A 20,000-nucleotide genomic window follows, 5' to 3' on the forward strand; every position below is an offset into this window, starting at 1 on the left:
CCGGTCTTTACTGCAGCATTTTGAAGGACAATCTTCTCCCCTTCATCCATAAAAAACTGACAGAACAACGCTTCATGCAGGACAACGATCCGAAGCACACTTCCAAAACCACAAAGGCTTTCTTTGAAGAAAACGGAATCAACTGGTGGCGAACTCCCCCAGAAAGCCCAGACATGAACCCCATTGAAGATATGTGGCATGAGCTTAAGTTCTATTTGGAAACAAAAGTAAAGCCACAGACCAAGCAAGAACTTGTGAATGGAATAGATAAGTTTTGGAGAAGGAAGGTCACCATAGAGAAATGCAACAGATACATTGATCATGTTGTGTTTGAAGTCATCCCAGATGTCATTGCTGAAGGCGGTGCGGCGACAAAACATTAGTGTTGCTGATTACTAGTAACACAATTAAAAACAGCTCCTTTAGGAGCCACCAATTTTGAGAAAAGTCAATGGCCAATAAAGTTCTTAAATCTTTAGCACGCGCATGCATTATTCACGCGTCATAGTGCTAAAATGGAGATTCTTGGTGAACATGAGTGGCAGTTATTATTCAAACAGACTAAAAATGGTGTGCGATATTTTTTTTAACAGTAGAAGGCGCACGCGCAAGCCGCCAAGATAACCAACGCAACTAAGAGAGAATAGAATGCTCAAGATTCCTCTGACTAACCCTGAAATGCGTTAAAATAAACACTGCATTGCACTAGTTTAACAATTAATAATTAGTACAAACAAATTTATTCAAACAAACTACCCAATAGCCGGTGAAGTTCTTTCAACAGCAGAGGCGGCAAGCGCAAGCTGCCAAGATAACCAATGCCACTAAGAGAGACTCAAACGCTCAAGATTCCTCTGACTAACACTGAAATGCGTTAAAATAAACACTGCATTGCACTAGTTTAACAATTAATAATTAGTAAAAACAAATTTATTCAAACAGACTAGACAATAGTCGATGAAGTTTTTTCAACATCAGAGGCGGCACGCGCTCGCCGCCCCCTGAAAAAGAACAAGAAAGAAAAAAAATTGATGAAAGCTCAAGACTGAAATGGTTCTTTCGTTTTTTGAGCCGGTCGAAAATGCAAAATTAAATTGGAAGATTTTGTCTGAAGTAAACTTTGAATAAGTGAATGATCATTGTAGTTTTATATGCAACTTTGCAGTTGCGAAAAGAAACTTTGAAACACCTCAAACAATAAAAGCTGTAAGAGCCAATCACGATAAAGGACTTTCGATCCAAACGAGCTTCCTACCAACTATAAAAAGGCGAAGTACAGTTGTGAGGTATCTGTCGACGTTTAGTGTGCCATCAAACCATACCTAGGAAGAATGAATAAGCAAATTGCGCAAGTGAATTGGAGCAGTGGGAAGTATTCACCTCTTAAGCAAGGGCAGAAAGTTAGAGTCATCTGGGGAAAAGGAAAAAAGGAGTACGGTGCAACCATTACCTGCTACCCACTCATCGAAGAGATCGTTAGCCAAAGTGGACTTTGATTTTGCAAAGGCAGCTACGAAGCCAACCATTATGGCCCTGCAGCTCCTCGACAAGCTGTTTTCAAAGGAGGTCCTTATGAATTCCACAGTTCATGGCACCAAGGAGTTTGCTCCTCTTGATCATAGAATCATTACTGCAATCAAAGGTAATGCTAACAACATTAAATCTGTTTTCATCCTTGAATATTCAATTGATTTGCGAATGTGTAAGAGGGCTTATTGTATTTTGCGAAAGGAAAAGAAATGCAGGGTAAAATAATGATATCAAACGAGATCATGGTTAGGTGCGTGTTGTGATGTAATAAACACCGGAAGTGCAGAGTTGTGAAATGAAAGATCTGTATTTTGCAAAACGAGCTCTTGTCAGATCACAGCAAACTTTTACCTGCTTTATTACATTCGTAAACGCTTTTAGTAAATACACCTCGTTGCAATGATGAATTCTGAAAAAAAAAGCGGGGAGCTAAGAGGTCAGAAATGCCCTGTTTGGCAGATCTGTAATTTGCATATTACTAAACTTGAGCACTCACCAAGAATTTTGTTTTGTTTAAACGGAAGTGACAAGGAGCTTCGGCTACCAGTGCAGGGACAGAGGGGAACTTAACCGCATGTGGGAGTCATGTAAAATGAGCATCGGTAAACGCTGCCAAAACTCGAGAAAAAGTAGTGACTAACAAACTAGGCAATATTAATTCGTTAGCAATTGTGTGTGTATTTTTGCATGTAATCAAGGTAGATTTCAGATTCGTTTTCTTTGTTTTTGGAATGCAATGTAAACCTTAAATAAACCAGATGATGAATAAACATTTGTTTCTTACATTTACTTAGTTTTACAGTAGTCTCCTACGTTCTTAACATAGTGTCGTCACACAACGCATGACGACACTAGTTTTACAGCCCACGGCAAATAATAGACATTTGTCATGATTTTTTGACGTTGGTGAATTCTTGAACCATTTCTATGTTTCTCTGAAATCATTCACATTTTCGAACTACTGGTATGCAAGTCAAAGCACTTTTTGTCTATGAAGAGGATCAAAACATTGCAAGTTTGACCTTCAATCGGAGTTAGATTTCAACCAGAATTATGCATGCGTAATCCAGATCATGGAGTTTTACAATCCCGCTTGTTGTCATTACGATTCAGTCCTTGAAGGTTTGTCTTGTCTAAAAACAAACGGGCAGTTACTCTACTGAAGCAGAGTGCGGGTTAAATCTCTCTAGCTCATTTTTGAAACGGTCTTCAGTCGTAGTGTAAATAAATCAACAAAGTGCGTTTGGTTCCGAGTTATGTATGTTACTGCAATTATAATGTACAGTGTATTTTTAAAGTGCCACTGCGACGAAATTTCACTTTTTATTTCCCTCTTTTTTTTTACGCGGAATAACTTACCGTCATGTACGATGTCCTTTCGTCCATAAACAAAAAAATAAAAAGTTTTCCTTCATTACTCGAAATTGGTTCCAGCTGAGCCTGCTATTTTCGCAGCGGCATCTCTACTTGTGACGTCATATTCCTAACACACGATTGTTGATCACTTGATTTCTGTCGGTGTTTGGCTATAGTATTTGCGAAATGTCTGTCAACTGGGAAGTTCAATTTGGAGAAAGTTTGTCTGAAAGCAGTAGTGAGGGTTGCTCTGAGTCTTCAGAGGCTAGCTTCTGCTCAGCAAGTGATTTCCGATCATACGATGATAGTGCCGAGCCAATTGCCACCGAAGAAGAAGCTACGCAGTACGCTGAACAAATAGCTGTGGAGGAGGAAGAAGAGGACATGCTTCTCAGTCGATTTGCTGGCGAGACAGATCTACCAGACTGGTATTTTATTTTTTCTTTGTTTTCCGATTCTTTCTGCTCTTATCAATGCATCAACTTTTGTAAAAAGAGCTAATTTTGATCATGATTCGATTTGCGTCTCCCTTAATTGGAAATGTTTACACGGTTAAAATTTCTGTGCCAAAGATAAAAAAGATCGAAATGGTAGTTTTAGGTATTTCAAGTTTATGTATATATTTTTGGTGTTAACTGTAATGTTGTTGTAAATTTACCCTGTCATATGTTTATAGGTGCAAGTGTGGGAAATGTTCGATGGAGTTCGTTGTCCAGCATGAAGAATGCAGATGCTGCATGGAGATAGATAGATGTCGGGAAAGGATGGCACAAGTTGAAAAAGATGAAGAGTGTGTTACTTCGCATCCAGGGTTTGAAAGTGTCTGTCTGGATCGTTGGGTTTTGGCTACTGCAGCAATAGGGCTTAAAACGAAACAGAAGAAAGCCTATACCACATTGTTTGCTGAAGGCAATACCACAGAGAACAAGCAATCTTTTATTTTTTTATGTTTCAACTAAATTTTTCTTGTGGTATAAAATGGCTTCATTTGCAGTGAGTACATCTATTTACATTAAAATATTTGGTTTTTGTCCACCAAAAATAATTATTGAGCACAGGTCATGGGGAGCCCACCTTTTGATTACATTAATTTTGTTTAGTGATTGTTTTACTGAGCCGCTGTCATGCTCAAAAATATTGAGTTCATCTAACAGTACAGTTGGTTTGCTTATCAGTTGTCTTTTTTTGGTCACCTACAGATTTCTAAGATCAGTTTCCTACAGGCAGTTTGTCCTAATGGTTTGGGAGTATGTAGGGTCCTCTAACAGGATTCCCCTCCCTTGTTGTGTTTATAATGCCCTACGGAAAGAGTTTCCAATCCAAGATGATGAAGACTATCATGGCTACGAGGAGAACGATTGATTGGAGCCATAGTTAATACCAGGAAAGTAAACAGCATTGTTATACAATTTCCGATGGGAGGAGAATGCGTCACATGCCGTTGGTTAAAACTCACTAACTCCCTAGGGAAACAACAACTTGAACTTTGGACTCACACGTGATCAGGATGTGCACCTTGAAACTGCGGGAAATTTGTGTAGCAGTCAGCCTGATGTTAAAAAGCCATTAAAGTAGGACAACGTTTCTCATTGGAGATGGCATTCTTTATTCAAGAAAAGGGATTTATAGTTGCAAGAACATATCATGCAAATTAACAAAAGGGAACATATCAACATTTTGTGTCTCCAGGCTTTTGGTTTGGCACCAAAAATGGGTCGCCCACGTTCGTCATCTCGCTCCTCAATCGCAATTGCTAGCTAGGAAAGTATTTGCGTAATATACAACGAAATACGCTGTTCCTGATCAAGACAAACTTAGAATGCATTAGAACAAGCCAAAGGAACTTTAGTATTGTCTATATTTTGTTAGCTGCTCAATTTTGCACGTGGAGCCAGTGTATGCAATGGTGTCAAAGAAATCATTTTTTTGGAGTTTTTTTTTCTATTTTTGAGTCGGGAGGTATAACAAAACACTTAATGACTGGCCCCTCGGGAGACAGTGAGTTTTGTTTCCCCTTGACCTCAATGTTTTCCTTGGCTTCGTCTCAGGAAACATTGAGGGTCTTGGGGAAACAAAACACACTGTTTCCCTTGTGGCCAGTCCTTATTACATCCTGGCAACAATGAGTTTGGCTAGTTATCCGATGATACCCTAGGAAAGACTGAAATCTGACACATTGCTATGATTTGTTAGGAAACAGAAGGCGATCTGGGATAACGAATCCCTGGGGAGTCACCCACAAATTCTGTAAGTGTTCATTCATTAGTCTCTGGATAATACGCTCATGGCAGATCTGATATTGGTGTGCATGATTTACAAGCAAGTGTGCTATTTATTTCTCATTTCAAATTTTGCCCCCAGTATCCCATGCTAGAATCACTTACTTTTCATCCTAAGGAGTTGGGGGTGTTAGCTGGTAAAATCTGAGACAGTGGGATCGATACCCCAAAAATTTGAGTTTAAGAGGGGCAACAGCAGGATCTTAGCGTATTATCCAGACCTGTCGTATATTTCTGCTTCTGGCTTCCACCAACTTTGGCTAAAAATACAAATTAGGAACCTTAAGTCCATCGTTATTTGCACCACCTACCGACCTCCAAACACTCCGTTATCATGCTTCGACACAGATCTTACTTCAAACTTTATTTCAATGTCATCGCTCAGCTTTCCCATTTACATCTTGGGTGACCTCAATTGCAACCTTTTGAACGGCGACAGCCGGGACGCACGGGCACTTGTTGATTTTTACCGCTCTTATAATTTATCTCAGTTGATTGACGCTCCCACGCGTATTACGGAGTCTTCAAAATCATTGCTGGATGTTATCCTTACCTCACATGCAAATCAAGTTCAAAAGGCCGAAGTCATTCAGAGTTCAATCAGCGATCACGATTTGGTCTACGTTTTCTTATGTTTGAAAAAGCCACGCCCTAAGCCAACGTTTGTAACGACAAGAAGCTATAAACATTATAACGCTGACGCTTTCTTACACAATATTTCGCAAGTTCCTTGGTCTGTAATTGAGGCTTTTAGCGACGTAGATGATAAGCTGAATGCTTTTAACCTGTTGTTTAATGACATTTTTGATCAACATGCTCCTCTTAAGACCTTTAGAGTACGTGGGAAACCTAACCCTTGTGTAACTGACAATATCCGCGCTCTGATGAGGGAAAGGGATTCCTGGCGCAGACTTGCTAAAAGGACAAATGATCCGATGGCTTGGTCAGCTTATAAAAACTTCAGACGAGAGGTAAAACGGGAAATTAGATTTGCAGAGCGAGAATTTGTCACCGACCAGATCCAAAGTAATCCTAGAAACTCCAATAACATTTGGAAAGCTATTCGCCATTGCATTCCGAAAAATTCTACTTCTTCGAGAACATTCAGCAGAGACGATAAAATTGTCGCCGATGAGTTTAATAATTTTTTTGTGTCCGTTGGTCAAAACACTGTAAACAAGATTAAATCCTTGGCTAACGAGCATTGTCATGATCTTCACGAGCATCGTTTCATACCTAGACAATATCCCATATGCGAGCAGTTTTCCTTTAGTTGTACCGACAGCAAGGAAATAAAAGGCATAATAGCGTCAATGCCATCTAACAAAGCCTCGGGAATTGATAACATTCCGATCCGTGTCATTAAAGACTGTATTGCACCTATTCTTCCTGCAATTACATCTATAGTTAATTCCTCTCTTGGCTCCTCAACTTTTCCTTCTTCTTGGAAAATAGCGGAAGTTGTGCCTATTCCCAAAGATGGTGATCATGAACAAGCGAACAATAATCGGCCTATTTCCCTTTTACCTGTTCTCTCAAAGATTTGCGAACGGGTTGCTCATAATCAATTTAATTTTTACCTAACCTCTAAGGAACGGCTGTCAAAGAACCAAAGTGGCAACAAGAAATGGCATTCAACCGAAACAGCGGTAATTAAATCTACGGATGCAATACTTAGCGGCTTTGATAAAAGTGAACTGACGGCAATGGTGTTATTGGATATGAGCAAGGCTTTCGATAGCATCAGTCATGAAATTCTGTTACTTAAGTTGAAGGATGTTGGCGCCTCTAACACCTGTCTCCAGTGGTTTCGCAGTTACCTCAGTGATCGCCAGCAAGTTGTAAGGATAAACTCTACGTTGTCCGAGTCCCTGCCACTAAGTAGTGGTGTCCCACAAGGTAGCATCCTGGGCCCACTCCTTTTTAGCATTTATGTAAACGACCTTCCTGCTGTTCCACAGAAATGCATTTCCCATAGCTACGTAGATGATACAAAGCTTCAAGTCTCCTTCAAGCTTCAGAACAAAGACATTGCCGTGGCAGAAATGAATGAAGATTTATTTAAAGTGTGTAACTGGAGCTTCAGAAACTATTTACTGCTAAATCCTGATAAATCCAAACTTATGGTGTTTGGTACCAGAAAAATGCTACCCAAGCTTCAAGATATCACCCTATCTTTATTAGGGAAGGACTTATCACCTAGTGAAACTGCAAAGGACCTGGGAGTGTTATTGGACCCTCATTTATCGTACAACAATCACATTATTAAGACCGTTTCGTCATGCATGTCTTCTCTCGGGCAGATTAACCGCGTCAAACATGCATTCGACAGAAAGACCCTTTTGATAGTTATTAATGCCTTAGTTTTTAGCAAATTGTTTTATTGTTCGAACGTGTGGGCCAACTGCTCGAAGTTAAATATCGACAAACTACAATCGGTACAAAACTTTGCGTGTAGAATAGTAAGTGGAATTCGGAAATATGATCATGTTACGCCTGAACTGAGACGCCTTAAGTGGCTTCCAGTATCCAGTCAGCTTTATTATCGAAATACCATTTTGGCTTTTAAATGTATGAATTGTCGTGCCCCTGAATACCTGAGCACTATTTTCACCAAACGTTCTGATGTAAATAGTTATACAACCAGGAGTTCCCAATTTTTAAATATCCCTCTTTTTAAAACTGCCTCTGGACAGAGAACTTTTTATTACCGAACTGTTAGCATATGGAATTCCTTGGAATCTAATTTGAAACTTTGTAGCAACGAAATAATCTTTAAGAAGCGTTTAAGGAACAAACTGCTAAGGGATTTTTTAGGAAGTGATTGATATCGTGATAAGTAGTTATGTAATTGATAGTGATGATTGGTTATTTTAATCTTGTAAATAATTTAAATAATTGTGTAAATTATTATTGTTCCTGAAAAGCCCCTTTGGGGAGGTTCAATAAAGTATGTATGTATGTATGTATCTTCTTTTTCCAGGCCTGGAAAGTCATGGAATTTAGTTTGGGTTGTAGAAAGTCATGGAAAACAAAATAATTTGGGCAGTTTTGCATCAGCAAACTAAGGAAACAGGAAAAAAGTTGCAGACATACAAGAAAATATTCTCAGAAAAATTTTCAAAGAAAAATGGCCAAATTTAGGTTATGGAAACGTGGAGGGTCATGATCAAGGACCTAGAATGGTCATAGAATTTTTAAAGCTCGATACGCTTCCCAGTGAGGAGGAGAACCAGGAAACTGTACCTCTTTAATTCCTTTCCAATACTCATACATGTAGGTGATTCTTCAGAAATTTAGTTGTCATTGCCACATTAGTTTACGTGGCATTTTGAAACAAAATTGTGATTACATCATAGTCATACCCCTTACAAAGTCGTGAAGTCTCAAGAGCTTAATTCTTAAAAACATAAAATAGTGTAGCTTGAACGTGTATTTGTTTAACATTTTTAGGTGATAATATAACCCCTTGGAGAATACTAGGGTTGAAGATGTTGCTTTTTTGTCTTCAAGTCTGTCAGGTATCTGATAGCACAGATTAAAAGAAGACCCCAACCTGGATGTTTACAAAATTGAGACTGGGAAGGAATTTGGAACTGTTCCGAAAAAAGACACAGACCATGCCCAACCCCTATTACTGTTATAAATACCAGGGGGTATTCGTGTATACCGGTACTTATGATGTTTGTGTGCCACTACACTGTCCTTTTTTATGTCCCTTGATTGGTTTGCCACGCTTTGAACACTTGTTATTTCTTGTTCTGCGGCCAGGTGATGTGTTAGCCTGAAGGAGTACTTGAAGTTCAGCATCTGAAGGAAAAAGGAACATTCTCAGCCAGCCTGCTACTTTGCACATAATATACTGGGTATGTTTAAACTGACAACTTATATTAAACTTAACTGGTGGAATGACAACTACATAGTACTTGCAGTTTTCAGTGATGAAAGCCCTGCAGTGGATATTGATATTAGGTTATAATTATCCACACTATGCCATCTTGTAAAGTCTAATTTTATCCTTTGGTTAGTTGCTATGTCACAAACCTGAACATGTTGGGGGACATATGACTGTTTGTTTTTGTAGTCTTGATCGATATTTAGTTTTAGCTTCCTCTTTATTTTCCTTGTCTGTCAACATATCAATGGGGCCTGTAACAATGTGACAGTTCAGTTGGGCAAACAAGAGCATTGCTTTTATGTATATATATGCCTACCATTGGTCAACCATACACGTGGGCTGGTTACTGGGCCATGTGCACATTTGCTAAACAACTGGCTGGGGAGATCCTTGAGTTTGTTGATTATATGGGAGAAAAAAGCCTTGAATTTGGCAAGTATGACTTCGCCTAACTTTGGTTGAGTGGAGGTCACTGCCTAAGAGTAGTGCCGCACACAGGCTTTCCGCCATCTCCCAATTATTTCACAGCCTTTCTCTTTGCTTAATTTAGAGAGGACCTTTTGGATCTCTGCAACAAAAAGTGCAAAATGTTCAGCATTCAATATTTACTGTAGGTGAGGTGTTATGTCATGTCTTTCCTGCTATGATGAAATGTTGGCCCTTTGCAATTTAGGAGTACCAAACAGAATTTTGTTTCACATTTTCAAGTATCTGTTTTAGTTCCAGAGATGTGTGAAAGCATGTGACAGTATGCAAATTAGGGAAGCCGTAGACCTTACAGTGTATAACTTCAGACAATACACCTGTAGCTAAAAGTCACATTATGACACAAGTGTCTGAAAATTGTTTTCACTCTTTTCAATTCCCCTTAGATGTTTAAAAACACCAAGCTAAGAGCCTTATAACTATACTTGCCAATCATAGAAATAAAGTACCCATAACATGTGAAAATGGAACTCAACTTATCTACATACTAAAGTAAAGAGTATATTATTTGATTACTTTTGCTGATGTGCCACAAATCGAAGAAGTGATCAATAACTGGCTTTCCTAACTCTTTGCATTTCCTAGGACACTCCTCTCTCATCCACTTAGTAATCGATGTGTGGCGGTCAGAGATAAAGGACTTGACAATCAATCCAGTACCAAGCAAAAATGCAAAAGCTTTTTGATCACCAAGGACTTCCATTTTCGAGCTGCTACCGGCCTCATTTCCCTGGTGATAACAACAATAACGTTTTGTACCTTTTTTGTGCAAAGTAATGATTTTACCTTAAGTTAATCTATTCTGAGTAAATTAGTTGTACTGCAGAAAGCATCTACAGTTTATACAATAAAACAAGTGTTGTCAATGGTACAGAGGCTAGCAATATATTGTTTTCTTTAGTTAAATTGTGGTATTATATGCAACAGAATAGTATCAGATATGCTTCTGATTAGTATATACATGTACTGTTGATGCTTTATGAGGCAATAGCTATAAATAAATGTTGTAAATTCAAGAACCTGTCCCCGTTCTCGAAGAGTAAAGGCACTGTAAATATTGCACTGCCCTTCCTAAAAGTCAAATGCAGGAAAAAAAACCAAGCCATCATTGTATGCCGCGAGATTAAGTATCATGATCCCCAACAACACAATACATGTACACTTCTGCTGGTCTCCCCTTCTGCTCAGAACAATCATCATTAGGCCCTGCGCCTCCCACTAAGAGCCCTTACAGGAGTACACGTTTTGTTAAGTGCATGTTGAGTTCCAATTACCTGTAGTAGAACAATGTGGATAATCAGACCCACAGTGCAGCAGAAAATTATATATGTCCCATATTTTGCCGAGTGGCCCATGCTATCGTGTCTGCCATCACCTGCTAGCGTGACCTCTTTTCCTTTTAATGACTGCAAAATCTTCGCTTGGTATGTGCGCCAATACTTAACAATGGTTGGGAAAAGGAGGTGCCTCTGATGGTAGTAATATGCTGGTGGACGGTATACAAGCAGACCCAAATGTCTGAAAACCAGGAGAACTTTGTTGATTGACGCTCCTGCACACAGGATGGCGAAACTCAAGAGCAGATTTCCAGCAGGGAACTTTCCCAGCATGTGAGGCTGACTGTCCCATTTGAACAGGCCTTTACAACTGCTACAGCTTGACTCGATAGTCAACATGGTCCCTGTCTGAAGCACAGTTAAGGTAGGATTTGTTGCAAGACAAAGATGGCACTACTGGAAAAGGAGAAGAATTTTTGACAGGAATACGATTGCCTTTGGTTCTTCTCTAACATTTTTCCCATCGCAACTCAACCTACAAAAATAAGGAATATTTCTGTTACTTTTCATTTGATTAAGCAGTTGCATTTTACTTGAAAATACAGTTGCTAGACATTTATAGTACAGGTAATTTCATTATCCCCGTAAATAATTCATTTACCCTAAATAGTTTCTTACTACCTTGGTTTTGTACTTTTTTGGCTGTCATCATCATCTCCTTCCTTGGTGTATGCCTGATCCACTTCCTCTGGAGTCCAGGGTGAGTCCTCATCGCTTACTTCATTGCCTTCCTCGTCCCGTTCCTCATCTGACTCTTCCACATTAACGTTGTCCATCGTGGTTACATTTGGTTCGTCTTTCTGTATGAAGCCTTCAGCGTTTCCATGGGTTTCTGTCGATAGGAACATTTTATTTGGCTTGTTATGTGTTCTTAAAAATAATTTTCGTTTGTCCTAGCATCATTGTCTTAACTGTCGTTATTTGGATAGTATACATTGCTGTCCAGCATATGCACATGAAGCGTTCTAACTAATCATCAATTGAATTGTTGCAGTAAACCACCTCTAACAAATGTCATGTTTCGTTTTGGTCCATTGTGAGGTAGTTTGCTTTTGTCAGAACAGTAAAAGAGATCATCGAGCAGTGAAATAGTGACGAGACCGTTAGACACAGTTTCCATTGTTTTCTTTTGTTTAGTTACATAATTTTTGCAATAAAAATCATGCAGTCAAGCATGACGAATAAATCCCAGAATTTTCTATATTTTATCTGATGAGGTCATTGCTGGAGGTGAACAACTGATACTCTCAAATGTTTTTACCCACTCATTCTGATTTGCATACATTTTTTGGCGTAAACCTTCCAGTTTGGACTCCATTGCATTCAGTTGTCTTCGCAATTTTTTCTTTTGCTTCCTGAGAAGATCACAGTTACTACAGGTGTTTTTCAAATCCTCCTAGTTTCAAAGTATAAAGAGCAAATGCATCAATGAGTTCAATAACAGTAGTCTAACATTTTGTCCCACAGGATTAACAGAGCAGAGAAAGAAGGAAGCGATAACTGGCAATAACTGCCTTGATCGTGGACAAGCAGGACCTAGGGGAACTAGCAATTTTGTGTGCGTCCCCGATGGAGGCCACATAAGTTATGTACATGCTTCCGAAATTGAGTGACCACCTACGATGTTAAACAGAGTTTTTCATTATTATCGGTTAGTTATTAGTCTTATATTTGTTAGATTCAAGATACCACTTGCGAGAGCAAAACGATTCAGAAGGTACCTTGCTCTTGGACTGACTTGACTCTTCCGGTTTATCATTTGGGGAGCTTGAGAGAGTTATCTGAAAAGCAAGCACAGGCGTGACTATTAAAAATATTCTAAAATACTGTTACTAAGTACGAAAGGTACGATTATTACCTCGCTCTGGGACTGACTTGACTCTTCCAGTGTATCATTTAGGGAGCTTGAGAAAGTTAACTAAAATACAAGCACAGGCGTCATTATAACAATAACTTATTCTAAAATACTGTTACTAAGCAAAAAAGAAAAGATTATTACCGCGCTTGAAGTAGAATTTGGTATTGGCTGAAAGGCAAGTACAAACATCAGTGTCATAATATTCTTCATTTCAGTTACTAAGTAAAAGAGGAAAGGCGATACTGGCATTATTACCTCGCTGAGGCAGCATAACTCTTCCTCTCCTGAATTTAAAGAGACCGGTACTTCATTTGGGGTTAACTAGAAACCAAACAAGAATAAATGCGATTCGCTATAAGTTAAAAAGACAGAAAATGTGCATTGATTACCACGCTTAGGAAAGTTTACACTGCTATATTATTCAAACAGATATGGAAATGGGACTTTTGATCTTGTTTTAGGTCAACGGAGCATGTACACAGCAAAATGTTCTAACAAAAACGAGTTTCACTCACAACTTTGTCTCTATCCAGCAAAAAGAAAAGCAATTACCAGGGTACGTAACTTGAAGGGCACCTGATTAACATACATCTAAAAACCCATTAAATTACCGAATGGCCAGCTTCTGGTGATTTAGCTTCCGGCGACTGTGAAGACTGTAACAATTCATTTATGATCTAAAGGGAAAGTAGATAAAGAAAGCTGTGTTTGTTTATGAAAAGAGAAGCAGTAATTTATTTGAAAACTTTGGAAACCATTGAAAGGCTCTTCGGTAAACCAGCATCTTCCGAGCGCGCCACATTCAAGACAGAATACTCGTGATTGTAATAAACAGAAAAGATAAAAAACTAAAATCCAATAGCGCAGCGATATGAGCAATACTAAACTGTCTTGATGAGTTACTTCAAAAGATCTTTACAAATCACAGAAATGTCTGGGAATAAAAATATAGGATACTTCTACTCAAACGAAAACTTCATGGCTAACACAATACTGAAGCTTGTCCCAGTGTACATAAGATAAACAAGGCTTACCTTGCGGTGTTGTCGTTTGGAATTATATGGTTTCTCTGGCTCGATCTTCCATATTGTGGGAACTGAGCCAGGAATAAGGCGACGACTACAGCCTTCCATGTGAATCGCCCTTGAAAAGCATTCCTCAGCAAAGTGGACAGAACACACCACAAACTTTCCAGTCGGGTTGAAGTTCGCGCGATGAGTGCGCACGAATCGCAACCACTTATCTCGCTCACTTTTAATTGTTGGACTGAAGTGAGCAGAAATACCTGCTTTCACATTTGATCTGTTGCTACAGCCGTGTACTACACAACGATCAGGCATAATTCGACTCTAATAAAGCGCTAGATTGACATTGCAAAACCAATTAACTGCAAACTACATAGAGATGTTATAAGAAAATTCACCATGCGCGCCTAGTTGGTTAGGAGTATGACGTCACAAAGCAGCAACGCCTTATGGGGTTGCAGGAACATGATTCAATAATGGCGGACGAAAACATTCCGGGAAAAACCGTAAAAAAATCCATCTTCCCGGGCTTGTTGGACAAAACGGCTTGGACAGGTGAGTAAGCACCACTTATAGATTCAGAAAATGCAAAAACAATTAATTCGAAAAATTTCGTCGCGGTGGCACTTTAACGACAGTTCACTGCTTTGAAAATTCAAAGCAATGAAAGTTCATTTCTTCGAAATTTCGAAAGCAAGAAAAGTTCGTTACTTCGAAATTTCGAAAGAATTCGCCGCATTTTCTTCGAAATATCGCATTGAGCGACGCGAAATACCTCGCGAAATTTCGCCAACATATCGTCGAAAATTCGCGAGAATAATAGACGAGATTCGTTCTTATTACTTTTGCACAGTACTGTACTTTGGGTTTCTAGAGGAAAGCGCCGGCCACTAAAAGCGTGATAATTGTGAAATCAATTTCAGAAGTGATGTTGTGTACACAGAAAAACGTGTCAACTCAGGATAATGATAACGTATCGGTCATTAAACTGTTAGGATGTTCCGACGTCATATTTTGTAATTTACTAATTTGTTAAATGCCATTCTCTATAAATAATCGATAACACAGTTTGAAAGTTAAGTACACAACGCGCTACAATTTACAAAGTAAGGCAACTACACAAAAACGAACGATACAGCTCAGTCAAGATCAATTTATTTACCATTCATCACTAAGAAGGTCGGTGAAGCTATTAACGTCAACAAATCGAAGCCTTCACGATTATTACCCTCACATACCAGTCTGAGTTTTGCAGTCGGGGATTAGTGGTTTCAATGTCACTTTCGTCGCCAGACATGCCTTGTTCTGGGTTGCTGTCAGCTTTGTCTGAATCTATCCTTGGCTCAAACTGGTACGCCTGGATAGTAAACCTTTCACTATCATTCTCCCCGTCGAACGTTTTCAAACTGGACCCAGATTCAGCCATCACAACGACGTAATCCTCAAGCTGGTAAACCCTTCCTTTTCATCCAAAATAGTGTTCATGACTAAAAGACGCGCAAGTATCACCATAGCCTTGATGATGATGATGATGATGAACTTTATTTATGTGTCAATGTATTTAGCTGGCACTAATTGGGGACACAACATAAAGATAAAATAAATAATGAATACTATGATAACTAATAAATAAGAAATAAGCTACAAATTATATATACATTTACAATATGCTAAAATAATCAAAATAATCAAAGCCTTGACGTTGTGACGTCATGTTACGAAACACTGCCCGTCTTCTGAGAAGGCGATCCGATTCCAAGATGGTGGCCTGCTATTTACATTTTGGTCTCTCGTTTTGGTAGTTTTTCGAACTTGTAATACGCCGCCAGCAAAAGATAATGTCAAAAATTGAAACAGAGTGGAAAGGTCCAACACCTGAAATACAGTCATTTTTACCCTGCAGCTTGTTTATAAGAGCCTTGAGCAATTCCATCTGCATGTTTACTTGCTTTTCTTGTAACTCAATTGTTCTCATTTCAACATTTTGGGCATCTCTCTTGAGTTTAGTGTCTGTCTCAAGGGCCTCTCGCCTAAACTGAAGCTCCTGGTTCTTGAAATCCCTTTCTGTCTCTGCTTTATCAGCAAGAAATGAGATGACATCTGGTCGTTGTGAACGCTTGGTCTTTGGCGTGTCTAACAAAAACATTAAACATTCATCATTGTTGGGAATAAAAATTATAATAATTATTTCTTTTGAAGATTCATTTTGGTTTGAAATTTTTGTCAACCAAATTGATTTTTATTTTCCATCGTTTTGTATTTGTTTTCCTAATAGGTAATACACATTGTAAAACAAGGACAAATCAAAGTCAAACTGGTTTAATTATTTTTTTAAATTAAGGGATTTCCACTTTCTGTAGGTACAGTGAAATCAAGAGCAGAATGAAGCCGTAAATATTTTTTAAAGCAGTTGCATCTGTTCTGGTGAATGTATCAGTCAAAGCAACAACTTGCCTTTTGAATGATGGCCAGCCATCTCATCCTCTGAATCACTGACACTTGAACGGGATGAAGGATTCTCTGAAGTTACAAAAGTTTGATCATTTTATACATCTAATATGACAAGAATCAAGATTTGTCAACCATATATCAGTCGGATTACTTCTCCTGAGCGTTTCCATGGCTGCATCTCTCATTTCCTGAGCTTTTTTTCTATCCTGGTCATTTTTCTTCCGTTTTGGTTGATTTTGTTCCAAGTCCTCAAGGTAAGACTGAACATCATCCAATAATTGCTGAATCTCAGTCCTCAAGGTAAGACTGAACATCATCCAATATTGCTGAATCTCAGTGTATTGTTCCTCAGTGCCAGACCTAAAAAGAATGCAAGCCTAAGGATCTTCTATTGTTGTTACCTCTGTGAAGTGACCAACTGTCATACAAATACTAATATCCTTCGCTGCCAGTAAAACTTTGAACTCAATAATTGAAATATTTCAAATTAAAGGCTGCATTCCACGTAACAGTTGTCACAAGTCCCAACAATGTTTGTATTGAATCAAAATGATGTTTCGTACTATGCCTTATGCTAATTTCTGCCCAACCCTTATTGAGTGGCCACTTATTCCCTGGAGGTTGGCCACTTAACATTGCTTCACCTGTATACAAATCTTCCGCTTGTTCAATTTTGTGGCCTGGTCATGCATTACATGAAAATTTACAGATAAGACATGAAAACCAAAAAATATCCTAGTTCTTCAGTGCTGCCACATTATTTTGTCTATGGTGCTTCAGCAGCACATCAAAATGTTCTTTGCAAGAGCGCCCACAGATTGGATTTTCCTCATTTCCCCATGCACTGTTCAATTTGTCAGCTATGAGCGCCCAGTCAGTATGGTTCTTTGGTCGTCCACCAACCACTTCCCTGAGAAGGTCTAAATCATGATTAACGCGCCACCTGAACATTGTCTTGAAAGAGAAAATCCATGAAATACAGTACCGCTCAGATATACGTTAACTGCGCAGACGCGTTTTATACGCATATACGCGTATAGTTATACGCACATATGCGTATAGTTATACGCACATACGCGTATGGTTATACGCACATACGCGTATACTTATACGCGTATATACGCATAAACATGCGCGTCTGATGTGTCTTTGTTATTCACGACGAAAAATTTTCTTTGTGTTTCATTGAGAGTCTAATAAGGCTAATGGAGATCATGTTACAAACACGCACGTCGCATCGAAATGTTTATTGTCTGAATTTAGCGTTCTTAGCTTAAGATCGATCTCGTCGAAAAAATTATATCTCCGGTTATATCTGACCCAGATCATTTATTCAAACGGTAAAATGCTGCTTGACGAAAAAATTGTTTATCAAAGTTTCAATGGTGCGTCGCTTCAAGGAAAAGTTCTGTGTTTCGGCAGTCGCATCGGCAAGTCGCTTGCGAGATGTTTGTTTTAAGTGTTCCGAAGACCTTGTCGAAAAAATTATATCTCTGGTTATATTTGACACAGATCGTTCATTCAAACAGTAAAATGCTTTTTATTTAACCAAATAATTGTTTATCAAAGTTTCTATTGCGCACTGCTCACGCTTAGTTATTTTTTACTCCAATGAAAAGTTCTGTGTTTCGGCAGCCGCGTCGGCAAGTCGCTTGCGAGGTGTTTGTCTAAAGTGTTCCAAAGACCTTGTCGAAATAATTTTATCTCCGGTTATACTTGACACAGATCGTTCATTCAAACAGTAAAATGCTCTTTTTTTAACCAAATAATTATTTCAAGGTTTCATCTGCAAAGCGAATCTTTACAAGCTTAAATAAAAAAGTTAGTCGAATGATTAACACGTGGTTTCGCATGTTCACAATCTTTGAGTAAACAGTCGAGTTTTGCGCGAAACGGCAAATCAGATGACAGCGATGAGAGGCAGCTGTATTTGCAGGCTACAAAGTTGGCGAAGAATTTGTTGACATAGGCGGCGTTACTGTGTTGAGATTTAGTTATCGTGACCATCGATTTTTCAAACAAATAACTAAACTGGAGGCGAATCAAATTCACCAAAATTTGCATACGCGTTAGACCCGAGTCGGAACAACACGTAGTCGTGACAGGTAACGCAACACGATTAAAATGGCCTGGTACATGTAGAACTTCTTTTACGTGTATGTATAATGAATGGAAAAGTTTCTGAGAAAAAACTTGTTTATCGATGGTGTAAGCCATAAAACAAACATCCTGTGTGGGTTCGTATTCAGAACGCTGTTCACAAACGGGCTTCTTTGTTGATTCTGCTGAAATACGACGCACCGGTATTAAAGTTATTTTGAACACATTCCAAAGCAGTTGCGATGGATGTAGTGTTGGTAAGTGATGAAAAACATCTCGTCTGCTCATGAAAGTTCCGTTTGAAAAGGATAACCCGTCTATATCAATAAGCAAATGCTTTCTATCTAACTCGTGTACACTTGCAACAGCGTATCGGGAGAAGTCTTCATGTAGTTCGTGGTCGTGTAGTTTTTAGTGCTGTCAAGCTATTCTTTAGAACAATAACCCGCTAACAATAGAAAGATAATAAGCCAGCTCATAAATACTAATGAACAGACGCGTATATGCGTATGTGCTTATATGCGCAATTTTATACGCACATACGCGTATACTTATACGCACATACGCGTATACTTATACGCACATACGCGTACATTTATACGCACATACGCGTATACTTATACGCACATACGCGTATACTTATACGCACATACGCGTATATTTATACGCGTATTATGCGCGTTTTTTGGTTAACGTATATATGAGCGGTACTGTATGTTTACTACATTTTGGTACAATGATAAAATTATAAAACAATTTTTGGTCTTTACCAGTCACAGAGAAATCATGGTAAGGAAGCAATTATGGCCTACCTATGATAATTACCTGCCTGAACATGAAGTTGTGCACTTACAAATATAATATAGTTTGAGAACATGAAATGGTCTGAAACGTCTGCAGCGAAAAGTCATGTACATGTATGCTTTCTTGTCCATGCCTTGGCAATACTACTAACAGCCACCAAACCTGTACCAGTTTATTCCTGTATTTGGGACTTAAAAGGCCTTTGCAATGTTTCCTTTCTTTTTCTTCAGATTTTATTCGGTCAAAAGTAATAAGTCTTGAATTATAGAGCCGGCTGTGGCTGAGTATTTTACAGTGCAAAGTGCTATAAGCTTACGTACATTGAAACTATTTCATCCATTCGTCGCTTGCAACGACCACAGCAGCTGCTTTTCGGCGATTTTTTCTTGTTAATTAGACCTTACTTTGTACAGTCACAAATCAGACAGCACAAATTCACTTGCCGTTTTACTCATTCTGGTTCCTCGCAAGGTAACTTCTGCTTCCCGTAAGTAAACACGGGTAGAGTGACACTTATCCTGGAGAAACGGCTAGGTTACCGGGAAGTGAGATGATGTCATTACCAAATATGGTCAAACATGGCGCCGTACCCTTACTCATACACGGGACTCGGGGTATCTTAAGGTCTCTATTGACAACGCTCTTAACTTCTCAGGTCATATAAGTAAATATTTGCGAGAAAAGTAGTCAATGGGTGGGGGTAATTAATAGGTTTAGAAATCTCATACCCAAAAATGCCAAGCTACAGCTTTTTACGTGTGCTATTCTACCTCACTTAACTTATTGTAGCACAGTCTGGAACTTCTGCGAGGCAAATGATTCCAGGAAATTAGAGCGGGTTCAAGAAAGGGCACTTAGGACCATTTATTGTGATAG

The 20,000-nt window shown here is 38.9% G+C and overlaps 1 protein-coding gene and 1 pseudogene across 1 annotated transcript; one reads left to right on the forward strand and one right to left on the reverse strand.

The window, feature by feature from the left end:
• The first annotated feature begins 3,072 nt into the window (after positions 1–3,072).
• Positions 3,073–4,248, forward strand: LOC138005270 (uncharacterized). Its single transcript, XM_068851525.1, has 3 exons — positions 3,073–3,314; positions 3,563–3,814; positions 4,086–4,248. The coding sequence occupies exons 1-3, from the start codon at positions 3,073–3,075 to the stop codon at positions 4,246–4,248; spliced, it is 657 nt and encodes a 218-aa protein (XP_068707626.1).
• A 4,593-nt stretch (positions 4,249–8,841) lies between these two features.
• The window catches only part of LOC138005271 (uncharacterized), a 14,633-nt pseudogene continuing 3,474 nt past the window's right edge, over positions 8,842–20,000 (reverse strand).

Source organism: Montipora foliosa, chromosome 6, assembly GCF_036669935.1.
Source record: "Montipora foliosa isolate CH-2021 chromosome 6, ASM3666993v2, whole genome shotgun sequence".
In the NCBI taxonomy this organism is placed as follows: Eukaryota; Metazoa; Cnidaria; class Anthozoa; order Scleractinia; family Acroporidae; genus Montipora; species Montipora foliosa.